We start from the raw sequence: 25372 nt of genomic DNA, 5'->3' as shown, positions 1-25372 counted from the left end.
ATTTTCCTAGAAATCTAGTTTTAAGGGCATGATCACTAGATCAGGAGATTAGAAAGCTGTGTTCTAGACATAGTCCCAGCACTAATTGCCTCTGTGACACTGAGAAAGTCAATGTTTCTTCCTGGGCCTATAGTTTCTTACCTATGAAATGAGAGCATTACATTCTTCTCCTCCTTTTTCCTATATTCTATTGAAGAAACTCAGCATGTTATAAAGAGTAAAAGTAGCTGTTTCCTTGAAAGAATAGGCCTGGCTCTATGAGTAAAGAGAATGTCACCTATACAGTATGATGAGAGGCCAACACATGGAAATCCCACAAATATGGTATCTTAAGTACCCATAATTTGTATCACTCACTGAGAACACTTTAAAGATTCATGCATTTTAATAGATAAAGTTGCGGACCCTTGCCTTGGGGCAACACTGGTTTAGAGTACAAGACAGTTTGCCAAACTGTTAAAGGATAGTAGAAGATTACAAAGATTACAGAGTTTGCTTCTCTCCGAGAGCTCAAAATAGTAGGGGAAAAAAGAAGCAAGCAAGAAGTTTTAATGAGACCCAATTATACCAGATCATCCATAGATATTTGAAGATGAAACTGGAAAGGGGATAGCAAACATAGAGAAGAGATTTGCCAGTATTTCTATACCATCATCGATTACAGTAGAACTTCTGAGTATAGACACAACACAGTATCTGAAGTGGCACACGAGAAAGAAGAAACAATATTTAAGTTTATGAGGTGACCAAGAACTTCTAGACTTCAGGAAGTGCACAGACAAGAAATCTGTACCACAGGTAAAACAACAGAAAGCAGAGTGCAGTTGAACTATATCTGAGAAACTATAAATTATTTTTAATTACCTTGTCACAAATGAAATTTAACAAAAGTATAAACTGGGGCAATTCTCTGGACACAATATCATTTATTAACAGGGCGATGCTTGATAATAATAAAGATGGTTGTCATGACAGAAATTCTGAGACAAAGTTCCAAGCATGATCAATCAATTTATTACTTAGGCTAGCAGTAACCAATAAAGTGGATCATTTCTTTCAATGACTAAAGGCCCAGAGTGAGGGACAATAGGGCCTTTTAAACTTAGGTCTTCCTTCTGATTGGCCTGACAGTACATCATTCGGACCTTCCCTGGTAAGGCAAGACAATCTCAATTGGTACATTTTAATGAGGAGGTGGGTTAAGAGTTCTCAGCTCCTCTCCATTACTTCATCTTGGAAAGGGGGAGGGAGGATACTAATCCTCAGGTGATAGGATGAATCTGCTGAGGAAAGTGGACTGGCCTTCACATGTGGTTGATTATACCCCTTCTCTGACACTTCAGGAATGCTAGTTGCTTTATAAGACCCAGCTGCCCCTAGCAATTTTGGCTAGAAAAACAAAAGCTATCTCAAAATCAAGTTTCTCCCATTTGGTCTATCCATGAAGACCAAGTCACCCCTAACTTTGGTTAGAAAGCAAGGACAGGAGACTTGTCCCCTAGGCTAAAACTGGTTCTGTCTATGGGGTAAACAGAATTGAGGGTACTACTTAGGAGAGGCCCAGCCCAAGCTGGTTAAAGAGCAGATGCCTCAGGGGCTGGGAGCAATCACATTACTAGATCACACCCTTCAGAAACTGCCCACCCTTTAGATGTGGGGTCCGACAAAATGAGGAAAAGGATGGATCACAGAGTAATGGTGATTAAGAAATAATACAGCATGATTTTAATTTTTCTCAACCTCAAGCTGTGAAGAGAAGAGGTCTTTTAAAAAAATATTATTATTTACACAGGTGACCCAAAGAGTAACCAAGAGCTTACCTCTGTGGTGAGCATAAAAATATGTGTGCATGAAGCTGCATATATGATATCATCCAGTCAAATAAACATAGGTTCAGAACTGAGGGGGGTTGCTCATAAAAGGAAAAGAAAGAATAACCAATGGTCAAATTGCATCCTGCAGTGTTATTTATAGAAGACCCAAAGGAAAGCTCTCAAAGTTTAGGTAGACACTCTATTGAGAATTGATGGCAAGATATGGACAAGAATCACAGAATGAGAAACTATGAATGGATTGGAGTCTGTACTAGAAAAAGTACTCACACTGATAAGTCCACAAGTCCATTGTAGTCAGGTTAAATTACCTGAGAGAGAAGATAACAGTCAGCTAACACATCAATACAAGTTATTTTTCTGATCAATCCACTGCCACCATCTGTCCCAAAGGTGTTGAGACACATGAGAGATAAGTTCTGGTGGATGGGAAAAGGAAAGAGAAGGCTCGAAATATGAAACATGAGGTATCATAGTGGAGGACCCTAAAGAGGTAGGGGGTTAGAGAACACCAAAAATTGTAATAATTGCCTAATAATTATGACAAAAACTCATGGATAGTTCATATGGAATGGAACCTACCAGAGAATACTATTCAAATAAGAATGGGAGATGGCCTAAAATTGTTACTTCAACAAACACATGAAGAAAAACTACTTTGGTTTGAAAATAATTATCTTTACTTTTATATTTTAAATGTTGGTTGATTGGTTTACACAGACCTACTGTTATCATACAAAAATAAAATGAAAATGTATAATGGTTCTTAAAACTAAAATAAAGCTCCTGGAAGACCCTTTTTTTTAAAAGTCTCTGAAGTCAAGAGGGGAAAGCATTCAGCATTCAACTGACTTTTTAAAAATCCGAGAAACTATGTTATGTATTGTCTTAAAACAAAAACACCAAATACATTTTCCTCAAGCAGCAGTGAATGGCGATGTGCTCAGACAAGCAGTGGGAAAACGGCTTAGTTATGATTTACACTTAAGTCTAACATCTGGGTACATGTAAACATTCAAAGGATAAACTGATCCATAAAACTGTTGATCATCACAACAGATGTACATTCTTTATTGCTAATGCATGGTTTCTTTTCCCTTCCTCCTAAATGTCTGACGCCTCCAAGTCCCCTTTCATCTTTCACACCATTCTGACAGTTTTCTGACTCCTTTGCCTTGTTAAAAATTCTATTCAGCTTATACCCAGGCCCTTCTTAATTTTGCAAAGTAATGGAACACATTAAATATAAACATTCTCCTATATTAGAAATAGAAAACTGTAAAGTCTACATGGGATAAAATATCCTTTCTAGTATTTATACATTTTTTTCTACTTCTCTTCTTTGAGTTATAACAGTCAGCTAACACATCTTAGAGGTCAGAAACCAGTCTTTGAAAACTAACTATTTAGATTAAAAATCACTATATAATATCTAGCTATGCACAAAGTTTCAAAATGTCTGATCATACATCTAGTTGGTTCTGCATGCTTACTTGATTTTTTCTTTTATTTATTTTAGAGGAAAAGACAAAATTAATTCTTTCTAGATCAGGGGTTCTTAGCCTGGGATCATTCAACTTGTTTTTCTTTAAAACTATTTTGATAGAGTTGTTTTCCTTTGTATTTCTAGGCATTTTTTTGCACATTTAAAAGTGCTATTCTGAGAAGTGGTCCATGGCTTCATGATATTGTCAAAATACTGGAATAAAAACTTATTTTCAAATGCACTTAATCCTGCTTGCCAACAGGTTCAGAACTCATAACAAATAACATGTTCAACCGCTAAAACTACATTTTGAAAATGGAACATAAAGTAAAATATGATTGTTTCCAGATTCACATTTCATTGAACTGTGAGTTAGCTGAATGAACACTGGGGCCAAATGCCTGAAAGAATAGTCCCTATATTACCATGTGCTGCACTGTAATCTCTGAAGCTAAATAAACAAACATATCTGAACAAGTCCGGCCTGCCAAAACTGAAATGTGGTGTGTTTCATTTTAAAAGTATACATATTCTTCTGGCAGACACACATGCGCTGACCCGTAACATTCTGAATCACAGGTGTTTCCCCATTTGCTGTAAAACAGCCTATTCACTCACACTTGGGTTTTTCCAAATGTTAGCCTAAAGCAAGATATGAAAAAAAGGATTTAATATAGATGGGTTTAAGTGGGTAAAAAAAGCATCCTGTGTTTTCCACTAATCATTGGCAAAACTAGTGGAAAACAATTTTGATGGGCAGGCACACAAGCAAATAGAACAGAAATACTAGTGATCTATGGTCAACTAATATTGACTCTATAGAACCAAAATCTTCTGAATGGAAAGTCACTGTTATCTTTAATATGGTCCTTTTTAGTTTCTAAAATTCTAATTCATACATACAAAGAATTTTGGACGTGGAAAGAACCAACTTAAATAAAATGGAAACATGGGTTATCTGTTATTTAGGCCTCTTGCTAGGTGCCATAATCTATCAAATCTTATCATAGACTTTGACAACTAATCATTACAACTCCAATTTATATAAAACCATGCCTCATAGAAATATCACAATATTAGTTTGAGGTTCATGAAACTTTCCAATATATGTGTATACTGAGTCCCTACGTGTTTGTACGTGTATATGTATCCTTTTCATTGTTGCTTAGAAGTGCCAAGTAAAGGTGAAATCTGATTATACTCTGATGTCACGAGAACAACAAAATTGCAATTTCTCAGAAAGTTTTGGACTAGAATAAGGATATACATTTTCGAAGCCTTAAAAACTTTCTTTTTTAATCATAAAAACATTCTTGAGTGAAAAAAAAAGACGTCTAACTGGTTTTGGTAGCACAAAACAAAGCTTTGAAAGATTCATACCTGTTGGGACTCAGTTCTTACTAGCAGTTGATGAAAGAATACTTTAAACTGGCAGACACAGGATCCAAAATAATGTTTTGCTCTACCTACAGATTTACTCTTTGGTCAGAATGGAGACCAAATATACTATGGGAACATGAATTTTTTTAAAAATTTTTCAAAGTTCAGTGAGAATTATCAGCTGAACATTTAAAACCTCCTAGGATATTCCAGAAGAATAAAGTGGATTTTAATGTGCTTTAAAATTCAGAAACATTCAAGGGAAAAAAATTCCCATTTACAGAGACTAATTATTCAATTTAAGATAATTACTAAAATCTAGAGGCTAAATCATTTTAAATGAAGGGTTAATTATCTCATATTTACCTGTTGAGTCAAATTCCACTGGCTGACATACTCGATTAGAAGACCAGCTGCACTTGAGCACTTGTCCTCCTTCTACAATGCCAGGTTGGGTAGTGTTTGCTTTGGGAGCTCCAACCAGAAGGAACATCCTTTAAAAAAAAAAAAGAAACCACACACACAGAAGGATTCAAGATTTGACATCCCACAAATTAAAATAAAGCTTTCTAGTAATGAAATGTCCAGCATTCTTTTGTCAACTTTAGCAAATATTAAATGTGAAGTGATCACAACGTGTTGTTCAGTTGTTTAGTCATGTCCAACTCTACATGACTCCATGGACTTTCTGTCCATGGGGTTTCCTTGGCAGATACTGGAGTGGTTTGCCATTTCCTTCTCCAGTTTGTCCCCATTTTAGAGGGGAGGAACTAAGGCAAATAGGGGTTAAGTGACTTGCCCAGGGTCACATAGCTAGTAAGTGTCTGAGATCTCATTTGAACTCAGGTCTTCTTGACTCCAGGCCCAGTGCTCTGCTATATCACAATGCAATACAGCCCTTTTCTTCTACTCACTAGAATTCTATGGCAGTTAACATATCACACACAATATTTATTTCATCATGCTGAAACTTAACATATTGGTACTGATTATGGATTTAGACTCATTTCAAGATTTTAAAGAGGTTTCTTAATTGTACTAGCTTATACTTCTCTGAGGAAAATGCAAAAGTTTTCAAACTACCCTCTTAAGTAAAAGAAAGCTTCCTGAAAGATAAAGAATTGGAGATTCAAAGAGGTAAAAAGAGAGTTGAGAAGCAATTGCAACAAACTAAGAGGGTAAGAGGCAAGGTTTGGAAGTGCAAGTCTCCTGGAAAATAGCAGGGTGCAAACTGGAAAGGAAAAATTCAACAAAAGGAGCCAAGAACAAATTTGCTCGACATATGTGAAAGAAGTCAGAAAAGGGTGAGAAGTGTCAGAAATGAAGAAGCAAACAGTCTGATTTTGATTCTGGGGCCTAATTTTACAAAGAGACAGTGGATGCCTTTGAGTAGAAATACCACAGTCAAATAACCTGATAGACTTGTTTTTAAGCAGTGGTGCTCTGCATTAATCAGAAAAGATTCATAATAAAAGCCAAGAAATCATTTATGCGAGTACCCACTGTATTTAGAGAATTGTTGTAAGATTCAATAACACCTATATATTCACTTTTAAAACATCTGATGTTTAACTTATCTGAAAACTTTTTTCTCTTCACTCGATACTTCTAACTTAGGTATGAGGAGTCGCCAGCTGAGAGAAAAAAAAAAATACACTCAGCAAAACAGGTGTAGGCTATTCTGATTATAGTCAGTTTCTGGATTGTCAGTTTTATATCTGAGGAAATCTTATTTAAGGCATACTTTTGAGAAGCCAAAAATTTCATTTGTTAGGATTTTCCATTTGTTCTCCAATTAAAAAGCCACATGCAGGAAGTATAACAAAAGTGACAATATCACCTAAATTATTTTACTTATTCACTGTCACAGAGAATTACTAAAGCATTGCTTTGAAGAGCTAGAACTACAAAAAATAATAACAATTCGTCTAGAATAAGAAATGGTCAAGAATCTCAAGGGAAATCATGGGGGGAAAAGACCTCAAACTATACTAGAAAGTAATAATCATCAAAATGATCTTTTTGTTGTCGAGTTTTTCAGTCACATCTGACTCTTGTGACCCCATTTGGGGTTTTCTTAGCAAGGATATAGTAGTGGTTTGCCATTTCCTTCCCCAGCTCATTTTACTGATGAGGAATTGAGGCAAACAGGGTTAAGTGACTTCATAGGGTCACACAGCTAGGTGGTTTCTGAGACGGGATTTGAATTCACCAAAAGGAGTCTTCCTGACTCCAGCCCCTGTACTCTCTATGATGTACCACCTAAATGTCCAAAAATGGTTTGGTACTAGTTAAAAAAACAAATATTGATCAGTGAACAAATTAGGTACACAATATGCAAAAGCAAAAAAAAAAAAAAAACCTTTATAGCCTAGTGTGGAATAAGCCCAAAGACCCCATTCACTATTTGACAAAAAAAGGTTGTAAAACTGGATATCAGTTTGACAGAAATTAGGTTCAGGTCAGCACCTCACACCTATACGAAGATAAGCTTCAAATGGATACATGACCCAAAAACAAAAGGTCACATTTTAAACAAATTATATATTACCTTTTAGATCTATGGACAGGGAAAGAGTTCGTGACCAAACAAGGTAAAAAGGGTCACAAATGATTAAACTTATAATTCTGATTACATAAAATTAAAAAGGTTTTACATAAACAAATACAGTATAGCTAAGATTGGAAAGGAAACAATATGTTATTAAAATTAATTTATTTTAAAAATTTAAGGGAAACAAGTTTCTCTGATAAAGTTCTCATTTCCAACATATATAAGGAACAGATGCAAATTTTCAAGATTAAGAACCAATATCCCAATTGTTAAATGACCAAAACAACCAATTTTCAAGGGAAGAAATCCAAGTTAACCAACACATATGAACAAAGTTCCAAAACATTAATAATTTAGAGAAATGGAAAGTAAAAAAAAAAACTCTGAGGTTTAACCTGAAACCCATGAGATAAGCAAAGTCAAGAAAATACAGAAAATGACAAATGCCAACAGGAGCTAAAGGAATACAGGTATACTGATGTACTGTTAGTGAAGCTGTAACTTGTTATAACCATTTCTGAGTGCAATTTGGAACTATGTCCTGTGTTTATACTTATCTATTTTTTTAATAGCAGTTCTTTTTGTGATGGCAAAGAATTGGAAACTATGAAGGTGCCCATCAATCAGAGAGTGGCTAAACAAATTATGGTATACTAATGTAATGGAATACTACCACTCTGTAAGAAGTGATGAAGGGTTTAAAGCACCTGGGAAGATTTGTATGAAGTGATGCAATATAAAGCGAGCAAAACCAAGAAAATATTTTATATGATACAAACAAGTTTGCAAAAATAAAGAATTTTGAATGACTTAGGAACTTTGATCAATGCAATGCTCAACCATGAATTCCGGAGGACCCAACGATAGAGAATGCTACCCACCTTTGGACAGAGAGTTGACGGACTAAATAAGCAGAATGATGTATGCCTTTTTGGGCATATGGCCCGTATGGGAATTTGTTTGGCCTGATTATGCATATCTTTAGATTTTTAGGGGGAAGAAGAATAAATACATACTTGACAATTGAAAAAAACAATTTAAAGTATTAAAAATGGATTAAAAATTTTGAGCTAGTGTAAGGGGTGTGTATGTCTGGACTTATGATTTCATCTGTATGAGGAACTCCAGAAACAGAAATCTCTCCATTGGACCAGAGCAATGATACATCTGTAATACTCATATAAAGTTACTTAGAGCACTCTCAGGTTAAGTAATGTGGCCATGGACACATAAGCAAACTGTATCAAAGGCAAGTCTTCTTGATTCCAAGGCAGACCCGCTAGCTACCTTTTATCTAAACTTCTCTACAATTTTTTACCTGAATTTGATCAGCCTAAATTGGAATGTCAATTTAGCTGAAATTTTCATGGGGAAAGACCACTTTCTAAACTCAAAAAAAAAAAAATGAAATAAATATTTCACTTAAATCTTTCTAGCAAAGAAAGCATATACAATTGCTATTCACATTCACTTGAAATAGGGAGGATCCAAACAAACCAGACTCATCCCAATTTTGTTTTACATTCATCTCTTTTAAATGGGCATTGTGGGCAGAATTTGTCAAAAACTGATCTAGCGTACTTAATAGCTAGATGCATGAATCATTAGGTTACTGGAAGTCTTCTGAGTTTGAATTCACCTCCTACACTCAAATTCCTACTCATCTTAAAATGGACAAAAATAGAAAACAAAGGCAAAGCCACTAACCAAACCCCAGCATGGTTTTTAAGTTTTATGCAATCATATTTAAGAGTTGGAGACATCAAAACTTTCTCATCAGGATACAAATGTTGAATTAAGAGAACTATAGTATAATAATAGATGAACTTTCCCCTTTTCTTTCCCAGAACCTGGTATTCATCTTTGCATCCATCCCACCATCTCCTCATCAGGGTGTCTATACTTGGCATCACTCATCTCTCCTCTCCTCCCACCAAGGCAACCTCAAACTCTGATAGGTAATTTCTCTTTATTTTGCCTAGATTCAAACTTCCATGCCACATTCTGGCCATCTTCATACCATCTTACCTACTGTCACCATGCCCCTTTTCCAGCTTCCTTTATGTGCTGTCTTCTCCCATTAGAATGTAAACTTCTATTTCCAGGGCACATGACCAATAAGATGTTTGAGAGGCCAAAGGATCTCTCAAATCTCTCCAAAATAAGAATTATATACAATAGATACAACTGCTACAGCTGTACATGGTCTAAGCCCCTAGGAATTCTAAGGATGTAACAACCAGACATAGTAAAAGTCTAATCCCTAACGTGCTTGCCTAGCTCCTTCTCACTCCACCATCCCCCAGGCTCTGGGAGGCAACACTTCTTGTAATAGAACTCACTTCTGTCCCTCTTCTTTTACTCTCACCCAATGAACAGAGGCAGAGGTAGAAGTAAGTGGGAAGGTTGCCCTACCCAGGGCAACAATTCAGCAGCTTATCATATCACAGCAGTTCTCAGCCACAGAACTAAAGAACAGTGACAGGGCGTCAAGATGTGTAGGGCTCCACCTGGCCTGAAGGAAATAGGACTAGCATCCAGCTGACACCAAGTAACAACAATGTTGCTAGCAGCTGCTGTGAAGATGAAAGATCAACAACAAGACCAACAACAAGAGCACACAGGAGGGCTGCTAGCACAAATTCTTTGATCTGCTTTTCTAAGGAAAGCAACTTTAAGAGGTTGACAATCTCACTTTAATTAAACATACATATTTCATTCACTTAATTCAGGGGGAAAAGTCAGCACCTGGAACTTCAGGGAAAACACAGAAATTACAAGCAAAAATTATATAAACAGAGCAAATAACACACAGAAATCAACAGACAGGCCTCTAGCTGTTTGAACAGGACATTACCTACACAGTTACCAGAGAGAGGGGCACCAACATTTGGGTTTTCAAAGCCAGGGAGACTCCTTAATGGCTAATCAGCATCTCGTCCATCCAAATCATCAACATTCTTCCAACAAGCATACCCCTAAAAGCAAACTGCCAACCTCAGAGGTTATACACCCTGCTCAGGGCCCTGAGGGCTCAGCACCTATATAGCAAAAGGGGTGTGGGAAAGATCTTTAATCACTAGCACCATATCATATACATTGTTTCCAATCAACGACTCTTGATTCAAACAAAGACAAGACTCAAAGCCACAGTGCTGAGAAGCCAACAAACGGTCCCACTTTACCTGCCATCACATTTGAAAGGCAAGACTCATCAAAGGTATTTGATTACCTCAGTGCTGAGAAGCACTCCAAAACAAAAGACAAAAGGTCCCACTTTACCTGCCAGATTTAAACAAAGGCAAGACTCATTAAAGGCGCTTGATTGCCTTAGCATTCCAAAAGAGAAAACAGTAAAAAAAAAGTGCCACCCTGCTTAACATTACACACCAGTTCTATCCTATCATTTGGAGAAAGAAACTGAGGCAGGAGAAAAGTGAATGGCTAGGAAAGGAGGAAGCTAAGACAGCTTTAATGTCCATCACTCCAGAAAACTGCCCTCAGAGAGGAAGAAATCAGAAAGTGATAGGAGAATAAAAGGAAATAAGTCTGAAATTATCAAAGATATCAGAAGAAACGTCAGTTAAAAACCTTGAACACATGAAGATAAATCAACAGGGAAAATTTTAATAACAGATGAGAATATAGCTCCCAAATCAGCTAAACAATAGATATCTCTAAGTACATATTTCAAGACAAAGGAAAAATTAATCACTACCTGATGAAAGAGAGAGGACTTTACGGATTCTCAAAAGAGCATGGAACTACAGCAGGAGGCTCCTGAACGCTTCATCAAGAGAGGAATCAGAATTATGAAAACTTAATTTATGGCCTGCACAGCAGAAAAAATCAGCAAAATATACATATAAAAAAAAAACTTGAATCCCCAATGGCAAATCTTATCAAAGAAACAAAGGAGTGAACGATTCATTGGAATGCAAATATGAAGAAGCTGAAGGATGATCTGGAAGAAAAGAAAATAGCAACAATCTTAAAAGAAAACTGATCTTTATAAAAGCAAAACATATTGATTTCAAAGACAAGATTCACATAAACAACTTAAGATATGGGTCTCCCAAAAGAATGTCACAAGTTAAAAAACCAAATCATAATGCAAGAAATAATACAAAAAAGTTGCCCAGAACTTTTGAACACTTGAGGGGGTTTGGGGGAAGAGTGCCAATAGAAAGAATTGATAGACTGCCTCCAGGACAAAAAAAAAAAAAAAAAAGAATGTAAATTTCTTGAGGATAAGAACTGTCTTCCTTGCTTGTATTTGTATTCCTAGCACTTAGCACAGGGCCTGACACACAGTAAGCACTTAATAAATGCTCTATTTTTCTAATGGAAAGCTTTGTGATGTTGGAAAAATCACAACCTCTCTGGAAATCTGGAACCTCTGTAAAAATGAGGGATTTAATCTCTATCATTTCTTAAGTCTCTCTTTAGTTCTAAATCCTATAATCTCAAAATGGATAATCTGGCACAATTTACATAAAAGATTCCTTGAACAATTGTGCCCAAAACTAACCTTGGAAACAGCTCTTACCAGGGTTAACATTTGCCACATCCCAGATAGGATGAAAGTCATTGGATCATCCAATAGGGAAGTTAGAGGCCATCTGGGCCAGACCTCTCTTTTTAAACTAGGAGGAAACTGAGGTAAGGTCATACAGGAAGTAAGCAGCAGATAAGAAAATTGAATCCAAATCCTCTGACTCCAAACCCAGTATTTTTCCTATACTTCATTCACGTGGCATTTATCCTAGTTTAGGCTCTCATCACCTCTCACCTGGACTGCTACAATAGCAAACTAATTGGTCTCCTTACTTCTACTTTCTCCCCACTCTAATCCATTTTCCACACAGCTGCCAATATGATATTCCTAAAATACCATTCTGATCATGAATTCTCCTGCTCTAAAAGCTCCAGGGGTTCCTAACTGTCTCTAAGGTCAAATTCAAGCTCTTTTGTTTGGCATTTAAAGCTCTTCACAATCCGGATTCAACTTACTTCCCTAGGTATATTACCGATCATTCCTTCACATCCACCATGGTTCAGCTCAAGTGGTCTACTACACTGTTCCTAGTCCACACCATTCCACCTCCCATCTCCCATTTCTTCACACAAGCTGTGTCCCTCCTCTCCCCCTCTCCTTCTCTCAAACTCCAGCTGTTGGAATCCCTTGCTCCCTTCAACCACCACCTTCTTCTACATGAAACCTATCCTGATCCCTCCTCTCAGGTAATAGTGCCCCTCCCAAATACTTTTATGAACTTATATGCTGTTTCCTTCAAATAGAATGCAAGCTCTTTGAGGACAGCTCTGTTACTGCTTTTGTTTCCTCGGTGCTAAGACAATTCCTGACACATTATAAATGCTGTTGGTTTATTGACTGATATCCCCAGTTGCTAGTGTTCTGTCTGAAGCATGACAATTGTACAATTAATGAGTAACTAACAGTCATAATTTAGATAAAATTTTTTCCCACCTAAAAGATAAAAATTTGGCCACAATAATCTTAAAACTTCCACACTAAGTCTGAAAAAATTATTAAATATATACTTTTAGGGCTAGAAAAGGAAGCTATTTTTAACTAACTTGTTTGCCAGGGCTAAATAATTTAAAAGAAAAAGTCAAATCATTCTTCCATTAGTGAAGTGGATATTTACAGTTATATCTATATAGACCTAATACATACTACACATATGCTTACTTTTGTTGTGATAAGAATTGATTTTTAGAGTCTTTCATAAGGTGGAAAAAGAGAAGTTTGTATCCAGATGTTTGCCTTTAAGTCCTTCTTAACAAAGTAAATGATGTCCAGGACAAATCACTTGAATAAATTTCTACCTTTGTTAAATGACAGTTTCAGGTAACCCTCGGCCATATTTAAACAATTCCATCCTGTTACTGCAAAATATGCAACCAAGAGAGCAAAAAAAAATCAATCACTAAACAGAAAATTTTTCTAGCATCTAAATAATCTTCAAGTGACTAGATTTATATGTAGCATCTTTAATGAAGTTTCTTTAATTTTGGCTTTAGGTACCTTTTTTATTTGCTACTACACATCAAAGAGAAAAGCAACAGGAATAGGATAATTCTTAGGAACAGAGTTCATCAGAGACAATGAAGAAAGAGCTCAAGACAGGATATTACCCAAATGAAAACAAAACTGACAATGTGAACTACTTACATGTGAGGTTAGGGCATTATTGTTGCTTTTTAGCATCCAAAATGCATATTCCAAGCATGAAATTATGATAATTAGGTTACAAATATGAATCTTAATTAATAGTTTCCCAAAGTTCTTTATGCAAAGCCTTGTGCCCTATTTAGCTGACACAGGAAATGATGGAATCTAGCTAAAAATAGAATGACTTTTTAAAATGTTAGAACATTATTGATTTCCAAAAGCTAAGTGGTAAAACATTGAGGAAGAGTGTTCATTGGCCCCAAAAGCCAACTAGACCTTTTGACAAGCTATTTTTATTTAGGATTCATAAAAAGATTTTTTTACAGGCTTTACAACAAGCCAAGAAGAGAAAGAATAAATGGGAAAATGAAATAACTGACATGTGTCTAAAAACTGAAGAAGACAGAAAGAAATACAGGACCAAAAGAGAGAAGGAAATCTCTACGAAAAGCTAAATGAGGAAGATGAAGAAACAGTAGCCATCAAAATGCCCAATACAAAAGTGGGTACCCATTAAAGGTGTTGAATGAATGAATGCTCTTTGGACAATGGTGATATGTGAGGGAAATGAGAAATGCAAATGCAAAACACACTACCAAAAACTGTATTTGTTGATTGTACCAGAAAATCAAACACAAATTTAATTCTATGGAATCTGCATATAAGATCCACTCCTTACAATGTCCAATATGTGCCTACTAGTTAAATCAAAGTGACTTAAGGCTTATGAATTGGCATAACAAAAGTTTAAATAAAAACTAGCAACTGCATCATTGTTCAGCAAAAAGAAAATAGGATTAAGGGTCAAAAGGTCTGAGATTTAGTACTAATTCTGCCATTACAACTTGCCCTGTGACTTCCGCGGTGTGTGGGGGTGTGTAGGTGTGTGTGTGTGTGTGTGTGTGTGTGTGTACTCATTAGTAGTCTGGTACAAATACCCTAACTACTAATAACAAAATCAATAATAATATCAATACCCTCTGAAGGAATAGGAAATTACAAATGCTAAGAAAGTTGCTAAGGCAGGAGACCTTCTTTTTATAGTCTTCCCAAAAGGCCAGTATCAAATGAGATTGATAAGCAAATAGTCAAGACTTCAAAAAAATGCATAAAATAATCGACCATCAAGTACTCATAATAATCAATGGTGGCAGTTTGGCATGTAGATGTTAGGTATAATAAATAGAGATTTCAATGGCTGTGAGAATGGCAGAAGCACCTCCACCACCCCCATTCACTTCCTTTCCTCATAACCAGTTTTACCTCCCCTTAATAACTATGCACTCTCTACTAGGCCTTATGACTACTGCCATTGTCAGGATTCTTGGTTAACAGTACTTGGGGAATTTTCAGGAAGAGAGGGTAATTGAGTGACCAAACTGTCTGAGATCACTCCATGGGAATGGAGAACAAAGAGGGGAGGGAGAATGAGAGAAGAGGATACAAAAAATTAACAGCATGCCTTTCTACTCAGCTTCCAATCCCTAAGTCCTTTTCAAATGCAAAGCCTTTAGGAATGTGACCTTGTTACCAAGGATAGGAAGTTTGTTGAACAATAATGACTGCATTTTTTTCAAACCCTGCAAATAAACAAAATTATTTAGTAGTGGCCCATCCAAGATAAAGCATGTTTGAGTTGTTTAGTTGACTCCATTAAGCAATAAACTTAGAGAAGGTTAACATCTTTTTAAAAGGTGGAATAATTATGTACGTGCTAGAAGAAGAGAAAATTGAATGCAGAAAAAAGGACAGGAAGCTGAGTATTTACTTTCTAATTGCCCCACCCTATGACCCAATCAGACTGGCCTTCTCACCTATCTGCTGCCTTGTGCCTTTTCCCTAGCTATCCCTCATGCTTAGAATATACTCATTCCCTAATTCCATTTCTTCGAATATGTAGTTTTCTACAAGCTCAAGCACTACCTTTTACATGGAGTTTTTTCTGATCCCTTCACTTGTTAGAGCCAAACCCCCAAATTTCTTTATATCTATGTACTTACATATGTATATGTTTTCTCCCCTAAGTGAGACTGAAGTTCCTTGAGGGCAGAGACTAGTGGACTTCTGTCTTTCTATTTCTAGTGCATCTAGTATTCAATAATAAGTTTGTAGATTAATTGACAGAAGATCTCTGAAATCTTGTCAATGTGAATATTTCATGTACCAACACAGATTAAGATCCCTCTGGGACTCAGTAAACTATTTATGACTTACTGTGATTTAAAATTTCACCACCTAGTGGCCTATCTTCTGGTTAACTGGGTTGGTAATTGGACACCAGAGCCACACAGCCTGTCAAAGGGTCTGTATTTGAAGTCTTTACAGATTGGCAGGGCCAGATAGAAATTACATTTAGATGCTATCCCCCTTCTAGAAGCCAGGGTCATCTCCATATCAGTGAAACATTACTGTAGGATTTTAGTGGAGGACCAAAAAAGTGCTAACTACAAAAAAAAAAAAAAAACAGTAAAAATTACAGCAAACATTTATCAAGCACCTACTATGTGCCAGACACTGTGCTGAGGATACAAAGAAGGCAAAAACAGTCATTGCCCTCAAGGAGATCACATAGACAACGTGCAAATACCTATATACAGACAATATCATGTTAAAGGAACAGATAGATACACATGCTATACTTGTACCTTGTCTTCCCATCTAAATTGCTGTATTGTCAGTGATAACCATCTTAGTCTATTTGCTTTATCGATGGTCATAAATGTACAAGATGCCTCCACACCCCATGTTACAAAAGGAATAAAAAACAAGACTTTAACATGTCAAATCAATAAAGAGGTCAAATTTCCATTTTATAGGAATATTTACTTTGAACCCTTCCTAAAATGAAGGTTATTTACAAACTTACATATAAGACAGTGTGGTAAATGGAAAGAGCACAGGCAGTGAAGTCATGGGATGTAGCTTTAAATCTCACCTTTGGCAAGTCATTTAATTTCTCTACGCCTCAGTTTCCTCATCTGTAAAATGAGGGAGGGTTGGACTAGATGGCCTCTGTGGTTCTTTCCAGCTCTAGATCTATGACAACATGGCATGTTGGAATTTTCCCTCTTTAAAGGTGATTTAGGCAGGGAAATGTATTACCCATTTTATGCTTCAGTGAACCATTGCATTTTAGGCAAATATCACTTTAAAGAAACTTAATGTTTCTATATCCCATACAAAAAAGCAAGAAGAGAGCATTTGAAAGCTGTTTGAAGTACACTTAGATTAGCATAAATTTTGTCTGAAGTATAATGTTGCTTGGTCACATGGAAAACAAGCCAACGAATTTACTCTTTGAAACTGAAGTCAAACAAGTGTTTATTCTAGAAAGAAAATTACCAAGTACATAATAGAATATCTAAACAAAGACTTTCATCTGACACCAGTCCTATTTATAGCAGAAAACACATGTATCCATACAATCTTTCAGCTGCCGTATCTTCAAAATACAAACTAATACTAGTCTAAATCATTACGAAGCTACATAAGGGACTTCTTGGGCAGCACTTTCACATTTGGGGAAGGTAGGATTTTATATGGTACTGACTTTGTGCCAGGCACTGTGCTAAATGCTTTAACAAATGTCTCATTGAATCCTCCCAACAACCCCACAAAATGGATGCTGTTGTCCCATTTTACAGTTGAGGCAACTGAGACAAACCAAGATTGTTCAAGATCACACAGTTATTAAGTATCAGAGGCTAAATCTGAACTCAGGTCTTTCTGACTCCTGACCTAGTGCTCTATCCACTGAACCACCTAGCTGCCTTGAATGCCATTTAAGATCTTCCATTAGAAAATTCAGTCATCATTATTTCTTATTCTCTCTGGTATGCCTATGTTAGATACCATGGGAACTCTAATGTCCTTTCCAACTCCAAGTTGATTACAAATAGAGAGATCTCTAAACCTTATAGACTTTCAAGGTTTTATGAATATTATATAGAGAAAAAGTACACCATAAGAGAGCTACTTCAGACAAGAAACTAAATTTGCTAAGGGGCCTAAATTGCCAAAGTAAACCTTGTTCTCTAGTTAGAATATACCATGTACCAAATGTAGAGAACCAACAGTGTGACTGCCCCTGTGAAATTATATTTAGCAATAGATTTTGTAGGAAATTAAAGATAAAAGACCTAGGGTTTGATTTTTTCAAAATTTCCCACAAATTAGATCATAATAATCAGGTAAGAGTCAACATGGCATAGTAAAAGAACTAGGCTGAAACTCATGAGTCAGACTTCTAGTCCTGGCTCTACACTAGGAGGATGTGTGACCTTAAAAGAGAAACTTTTATAAAATTTGTATAATGATCATAATAATATAATGGCAAAAAAACCCTAATGATATGATTGTTAAATTTTCTGTGTGAGCATTTATACCTTAGAAATTTGTAAATGCCATAAATCAAGGCTTGACTTGTTTTGTTGATTGTCCAGATGTAAGAAAGTGATAGAGAAAATGTTAATAATGCAGAGTGAATTTTGTGTCAAGTAAAAAAAAATAATACTAATAAAAGCATTTACACAAGCTTTAAGATTTGCAGAGTATTTTACATGTTTTCTCATTTGATCCTTACAACTAGATAGTTCTATTAGCCCATTTTACAGAGGAGGAAAATAAGGTTGAAAGAAATGAAATTCCCCAATTGCCCTGCCTACCCCCCTCAAAAAAAAAAAAGGAAGAAATGAAATTACTTACCCAGGGTTTCATAGCTATTAAGTGTCTGAGGCGGAATTTGAACTCAGTAGCATCTACTGAAGTCACTTAGGTGCCGACACTGAGACAAACATTAGCACCCTAATCAATGCTATAACAAATGATAATTTTAGGGGACTAATGGTGAAAAATGCCTTCAGCTTCTCAGCAGAGGTGAACCATATAGGTGAAGAACAAGGCACATATTTTCACATGAGGCCAAAGGTTTCTGTTTAGTCTCTTTTGTTGGGAGTGGGAGAGTATGTAAAGCATCATTTTTTAAAATAAAAAAAAGTCTTACATCTCTAACACTCTCCCTATAAAACAAAGGAATTACCTTAGATGGTCTCTAAGGTTCCCCTCTAGCAGTAAAGTTCTAATATTGTTTTCTTTACCATCAACAAAGATGTCTTCTGTCAAAAATATAACAAGTTGTAATATAACATGAAAGATTCCAGGTTGCTTTCACGAGTCGTCTCTTTAATGAGTGTGAAAACATTCCAATGCAGCTGGGCTTTGCCAGCATTTTTATTTTGCCTAACATTTTATTACCTCTCACTCTAGTTGTGATGTATTGTTAGGATCTCTAACCTACAAACTATGTAAAGTACACAAAAGCTTTATGCAGAGAACTGACTCACACTTAATCTTTCCAAGTTCCCAGAAGTCACACAATTTTCTACATTCTCAAGGTGGCTCCAGCAAACTTTACTTTTAAACCTATAATTTAGGATCATACAAAAATGTGAACCCATGATACCTTATAGGTATCCATAAGGTCCTACCTTATAATTTAGTTATAGATGGATTGGGACTATGGGTAAAATAACCATCAATTAGGACTTGTTTTTAACAGCTTCGAATAAAAAATTCAAAAAATGTTGTCAACCAATTTCTTGTCATTAATCTCATTCCAATACTTAGAGGGTATGAAAGTGACCCTTGGTTCTTGAACACTATTCCCAGAAGAAGACAAGCTCTAGTAGGTCCTACTAAGCTAGAAAGACTGAAAGTGCCAGACAATATGTACTATCCAAGCAATTTAGCCTAGCTAAATAATGAGAATTTCTTCATCAGAAAGCCAATAAATGACATTTTTTTTTTAACAAAAGCAACATATAAAAATTTCCTACAGGCTACAGGGGTTGCAGTTTATCTCAGAGGAAATGTCACCCCTTGATGAAACAGTTAGATATTACTGACTCAGCTTCAAATAAAGGTCATCTGTCCTCTTTTTTGTTACAGTTTAGTAAATAAAATATAAACCTGCTGCACCATGACATATAGCAAAGCCCGATTTCATGAATTAATACTATAGGAAACTTTCTCCTAATGCAGATGGTAACTCCTCACTAATTTCAGTCTTTAGAGTTGCCTGGGGCACTGAAAGGTTCAGTGCCTGGATCATGGTCACACAGCTAATATATGTCTGAGTCAAGATTTCAAGTTCTACTCTCTCCAAGGTCTCTCTATGAAGTAAACAACCAGTTGTTGTTCAGTCCTGTCCAGACTCCTGATGACCCAGTAAGAGGTTTTCCTAGCAAAGATAACAGAGTGGTTTGCCATTTCCTTCTCCAATGGATTAGATAACCTGAGGTTAAGTGACTTGCCCAGGGTCAAACAGCTGGTCAGTATCTTCCACCACATTTGAACTCAGATCTTCCTGACTACAGACCAAGCCCTCTATCCACTGAGCTACCTCAAACAACCACTGCTTAATAGAAACATAATATGGTGGGAACACTGCATATGGAATCAGAAAACCTAAGTCTGAACCCCAGCTCTGCTACTGACTACCTGTGATTTTATACAATAAACATGATGTTTCAACTATAGTTTCATAATCTATGAAATTAAGAAGTTACACTAAATGATTCCTACAGACCCTTCCACTTATAGATACAAAGAACATTTGACTTGTACTATATACTCCTCTGTCTGACTACTGAAATGACATGACACAAACTGAATTAAACCTAGTGTACTTGTATAGTCCTTCTTTTCCCTTACTTGCCACTAACCCATAAGAACATAGTGGAATTCTTCTCCTTAGGCTCTAGAAGGTATCAAAAAGTTCTTCCCATTGCCCCAAAGAGAATTTTTCTCAAGTTTACGTTCCAAATTCTTCAAGGTGGTCAAGTATCCAGGACTGCTTATCTATAACCATGCTACAATTTACATATTTAGAAAGAAATTCAAGAAAAGCTGAAGACAAAAAATTGCTCTAGGGTACTATATAATGTTATAATAAATTAATAAATCAGCAACTATTAATTGAGCATTGCCCAGGTACAAGATGCTGCACTAAGTATTGAGGGTTAAATATCTGCACATACATATAGATAGACAGAAAGTGATAGATATTCCTTCCTCATTTTCTCTTAGCTTTAAAAGTCTATGATTTTATAATTCTGTCAACTGTTTTATTAGTTTGATTGCAGCACTGAGTGGAAGGTTCGAATAGGAAAAAAAATACTTTTGACTTCTACCTCTGGCTATCACACAGCCATTGTCACAAAGAATATACTTGGTAAATTATAGAATTACTTGCCCTTACAAATCTCAGTACCAAGAATATGGCCACATCTCTTTTGACATTGGACAAGTTTGACACTATTTACCAATCTAATTTCATAAGTCACAAATTTTAAAGGAAATTAAATATATGCCAACTTAATTTAAAATTCCTTTTATCAAGATTTTTTAAAATTATATCAGTGTTTTTATTAACTCTAATTTTATATCAGAATATATTTCCTAGAGCTATATGAGGTCTTAAAATTTCCTTTTCCTTTATGCTCTCTCAAAAGTTTTTACATTAGTACTTATATTTTCAATTTCCGTAACTATATCTTACAAAATATCATCACTAGTGTCATCCCCAAACACAAAAGTCTTGCAGAGAACAATTCTATGACTTGTCCAGGATTACAAGTCGACAACAGCAGAGCTTGGATTAAAATTTAGTATCAAGCATCAGGGTCAGAATTATAGTTCCTTTTAGTTTCCTAACTAATCCAGTCTGCTTTCTTTCTGGAGACAAGAACACTTCAGGAACACATGGATTTTCTATATCCCACTCCTACCTTTGGTAGATGTGTTTTATTTCAAGTTAGTAGTTTTAAGACTACTCAAGATTTAGTTCATTTATTCAGTAAATTTATAAAAGCACTACAATATTCTGTAGCATCCCTCTGCTAACTCAATGAAAAAGTATTTTTTAAAACTCCACTCCTTGAATAGTAAATTAAGAAATAATTTTTGTTTTGTTATAATTTGTGGCAGTATATTGTTTTATAGTAATTTTTTTCTTTCTTAAAACTTAGGGGGTGTGTGTGCGTACACAATGATGTTTATAAAGTGGCCCAAGGCACTCTTACATTCCTTCTCATCTGATCTTTGAGATAAGTCAATTGGCAAAAATATATCAAATTCTAAGTCACACCACCATTGATGACATCTTTAATGGAATCATACAATCACAGCTTTAAAGTTGGAAAGGAGATTTAAAGATCCTTGAATCCATGTGGCAAGAAGAATATTTCAACAGTCAGCCCAAGTATATGGACATCTTATGGTCATTGTTGCCAACAGCTCAACATTACCAGATTTCAAATGGGAATAAAAGTTTTCAAAAGCTCACAAAGCTTTATCAACCTCTCCAATCTTTCCACCTACCTTACAAGACCTGCCGGAAAATCAAGAAGATAATATTTGCAAAATACTCCACTCTGTAAGAGAATTTAAGTTCTAACTTAAAGTGTTGTCAATGTAGTATTAGATAGCTACGAATTTTCAAAATTTTTGGAATTTCTATACAAAGTGAATTTAAGAGGAGCCTCTTGGCAACAACAAAACACTATACCATTGAGATTAACATGAAAATGTTTTGATACCAAAATAAGAGGCTAAGAGGACTAATATTGAAGCAAAAGAGAAAGTGGAAACAAAGAATACAAACCTGTTTCACAATTTAGCCCAAGTTATTTGTATCACTTAGCAAAGGTAACCTGTATACCAAGCTCAAAAAAAAAAATTTAATTAAACCTGGTATAAAACAACAGCCTAAAGCAGAAGAGTGGACAGCATGAGGTTTTTTTTGTTGTTGTTGTTCTTCAAAAAAAAAAAAACCTATATAATTCAGACTGTCTACTGAGCAGATTTCTTATTAAATAAATTACATTCAATGGAATGACTCTTAAGTGTGGCACTTAGAGGAAGCAGATGTTTTGTTTTGTTTTGAATAAAATGATAGACAATGGGAAAAAAGCCTTAATAATTAGGCTATGGTACAATATTCACATCATCAAGTCTGACACAAATGTATAATAACAAAATAGGCCTATCCTCAAACCTACTATTTAAAATTATCTCTTGCAGATTAAAATGCAATACTAACATTGCTGCTGAAATAGTATAAGCAATACTCTCGAGAAAAAACAAAGACATAAAAATGTCTGATGTAATTATCAAAGTTTCAGAAAGACTCCTAAACAGTTATCTGTTTTATAAATCAGATTTAAAAATTTAAAAAAGGATGATAAAATGTGTGTCCTTATAAAATCAGTACTTCCAGACGGATATCATGAGCATGTTTTCCTAACAAGCAGTAAGCATTTGAAAAAGAAACTGTTTTGATTAAACACCGATAATAACTGTTACAATTCCTAAAATCTCATGTCACGAAGAATTTGGAACAGCTGAAACAGAATTGAATTCTCAAACCCCAGAAGATTCAAGTAAATTCCCAAAGAGAGAAAATCCAACCAGTACCCACATTCTTTCGAAACAATGACTCCAAATTGTGTATTCAATACATCTGCCCGACCTCAAATCTGCAAAAGCCTGGAAGTTCTAGAGATAAGGCACGGCGTACTTAGGGTAACAATGTAGCTATTGTTAGTCGTCTGACAGTGTGGGAGAGGGATGGAAAAGAGAAAGAGAATACAGAAAAGAACCCTAGCAAGCAAAAAAAGAAAGAGAAAACACCACGGAACCCCTAGTCTGGGAAAACAGTAAAGGAAAGGGATGGTTGGAGTGTTAGAGAAGTGAAAAAGAGGAGGATGAGTGTGAAAGTAACCCCAGTCCCTACAACTGGAAGAAGGGGCGCGGAGTGTGAGCAGAACTAAAAAGTCTTTGTTGGACTTTCACTTTTTTCAAGTGTAAAAGCTGGGACCAGGAGATCTACCCTACACTTACCTCCCATCCCCCTTTGTGGGGGACAATCTCGTGAACGCCCAAGAGTCGGAACAGGATTCGTAGACCTGCTTAGAACCCAAGGGAGAGTGCGCATAAAGAAGGGAAGAAAAAAGGAAGGAAGACTCCCAGCTAAATTGCGGCCACTTACGAGGAAGGGTCTGGGGCGAAGAAATCCACCGCAAAGCCGAAGTAACTTCCCTCCGGGCCAGAATACTCGGCGGGACTATCTACATCCAGGTTGAAGGCGCTGCAGAGAGGTGGCAGGGGCGGCAGCAGTAGCAGCAGGAGGCCGGGGAGAAGGAGGTGGAAGCAGCAGCGCCGGAGGTGGAGAAGCAGTAGCTGCAGCCGCCGTCGCCGCCGCCTCCCCAGCCGAGGGGCCATCTCCGAAGTGCGCGGCTCAGCGCCTGTCTTAGCGCCCCCAGCCACCCCCTCCTCGGTCGCAGCTGCTCCGCGCCCACCGGCGCCCCTGCTGCAAGTTAGCAGAGACGAAGTTTCCTACCGCCCCAGCCACGGCAGGGAGGGAGGAGAGCAGAGCTGGCTGTCCTGTCCACTAGGGAGGGAGGCTCTCGCGGCTGGGGACGATTTTCTCTTGGGATCGCTGCGTGGGCTGGAGTTCTGGCCGGCCCTCCACGCCCGCCCTCTTTACGTCCTACAATCCCTCCTCCTCAATCCCGTCTCCCTCTGCCTTCCAGTTCTTAGCCCTGTGCTTAACTATCTGCTGCTGGCAGGGCACTGACCGGGGAACAGAGGGACATCCCGGCCTTAGTGCAATCTCGGCTGGGAAGAGTAGGCGGAGAAGGGAGAGGAGGAGGAGCTGATGGCTCGAGGGCGGTAGAGATGTCGGGGAGAAGGAGGAAGTGGAGGAGGGAGGGAAGGCAGTCCGACGACTGGCAAGAGCCCTGCAAACTTCCGTGCGGAGCGCTGGCTGTTCTCTAACCCGGCCGAGCTTTGGCTGGGACACTCCAAATTCGCCCGGCCTTCGTCTGTTGCACGGCTACCAAAGGAAGAACTGAAAACGGGATAGGAGAGTAGAACGGCTGTTTACTCTGAGCCTTAAAGGGTCAACCAGGGAGGGCTTTGGGAAGGGAGGGAGGGGGAGTGCTGGAGTGCAGTGTGGTGGCGGGGGCAAGATGACCCCAGTGAACACATTTTTCCCCTAGTGTTTAAGAGCTGAGGATGCTCATCCACCTCTGGATTTTCTGCACCTCTAGAGCCCAGAGTGTGTGATGAGAAGAAACTCAAATAAAACCATTTAAGATGTTTAGTATTGAAGTGAGTTTACTACAATAAAGAGAACTTTGATAAAAACAAACAGAAGCTAGCAGTTGTAAAGGTGTAACTAACAACCTAGACTTTATTACAAGGAATTTTGTCTTCCAACCAACGCTATATCCTATCAAATTAATTTATTTATCTCGTTTTTCATAAGTAGCCTTATGATCATCAGTATGCTTTAAATATTTGACAACGAAGATATAGAGCTAAAAGAGACCTTTGAGAGACTCCAGCCCACTACATTTTGCCCAGAGAGGTTATAATTTACCCAAGATCATGAATTTAGGGAACACATGTTTGTGAGTTATGTATGTAGGGAAAACATGTGGCCAAAGCAACTCATAACTCCCAAACTTCAGAGCCTTGATGTCCTTTCCTTTTTCCAATTTTTTTTATTTTGTTTTGTTTTTGTCATTTAGCCATTTCAATTGTGTTGGACTCTTTATGACCCAGTGGACCTCTGTCCGTGGGTTTTCTTGGCAAAGATACTATAGTGACTTGCTATTTCCTTCTCCACTGGCGAATAGAGACTAAGTGACTTGCCCAAGGTCGCGGAGATAGGAAGTTTTCACAGTTTCTTATAAACTTAACTACAAGATAGGATATCTGTAATATACAAGTGACTCCACTGCTCAGTAGGACTAGTTCTCTGTAAGGCACTGCTAAGGCATTTGAGCGGTAGGGAGAGAATCAGCAAAGACCTCATGTAGAGTATGGCACTTGAGTTGGGCTTCGAAGGAAATTAG

General features: G+C 37.0%; 1 protein-coding gene across 1 annotated transcript in view; it reads right to left on the bottom strand.

Annotated features, from left to right (window-relative positions):
• The window catches only part of ITGAV (integrin subunit alpha V), a 113582-nt gene extending 89727 nt beyond the window's left edge, over positions 1-23855 (bottom strand). Inside the window, exons 1-2 of the mRNA XM_036743427.1 lie at positions 23500-23855; positions 5065-5192 (exon numbers count right to left, since the gene is read on the bottom strand). Coding sequence (XP_036599322.1) covers positions 5065-5192; positions 23500-23732 — 361 coding nt within the window. The 5' untranslated portion in view covers positions 23733-23855. The remainder of the gene's footprint in view (positions 1-5064; positions 5193-23499) is intronic.
• Between the last annotated feature and the right edge of the window lie 1517 nt (positions 23856-25372).

Source organism: Trichosurus vulpecula, chromosome 2 (assembly GCF_011100635.1).
Source record: "Trichosurus vulpecula isolate mTriVul1 chromosome 2, mTriVul1.pri, whole genome shotgun sequence".
NCBI classification, from domain to species: Eukaryota; Metazoa; Chordata; class Mammalia; order Diprotodontia; family Phalangeridae; genus Trichosurus; species Trichosurus vulpecula.
This window is presented reverse-complemented; position numbering and strand designations above follow the sequence as displayed.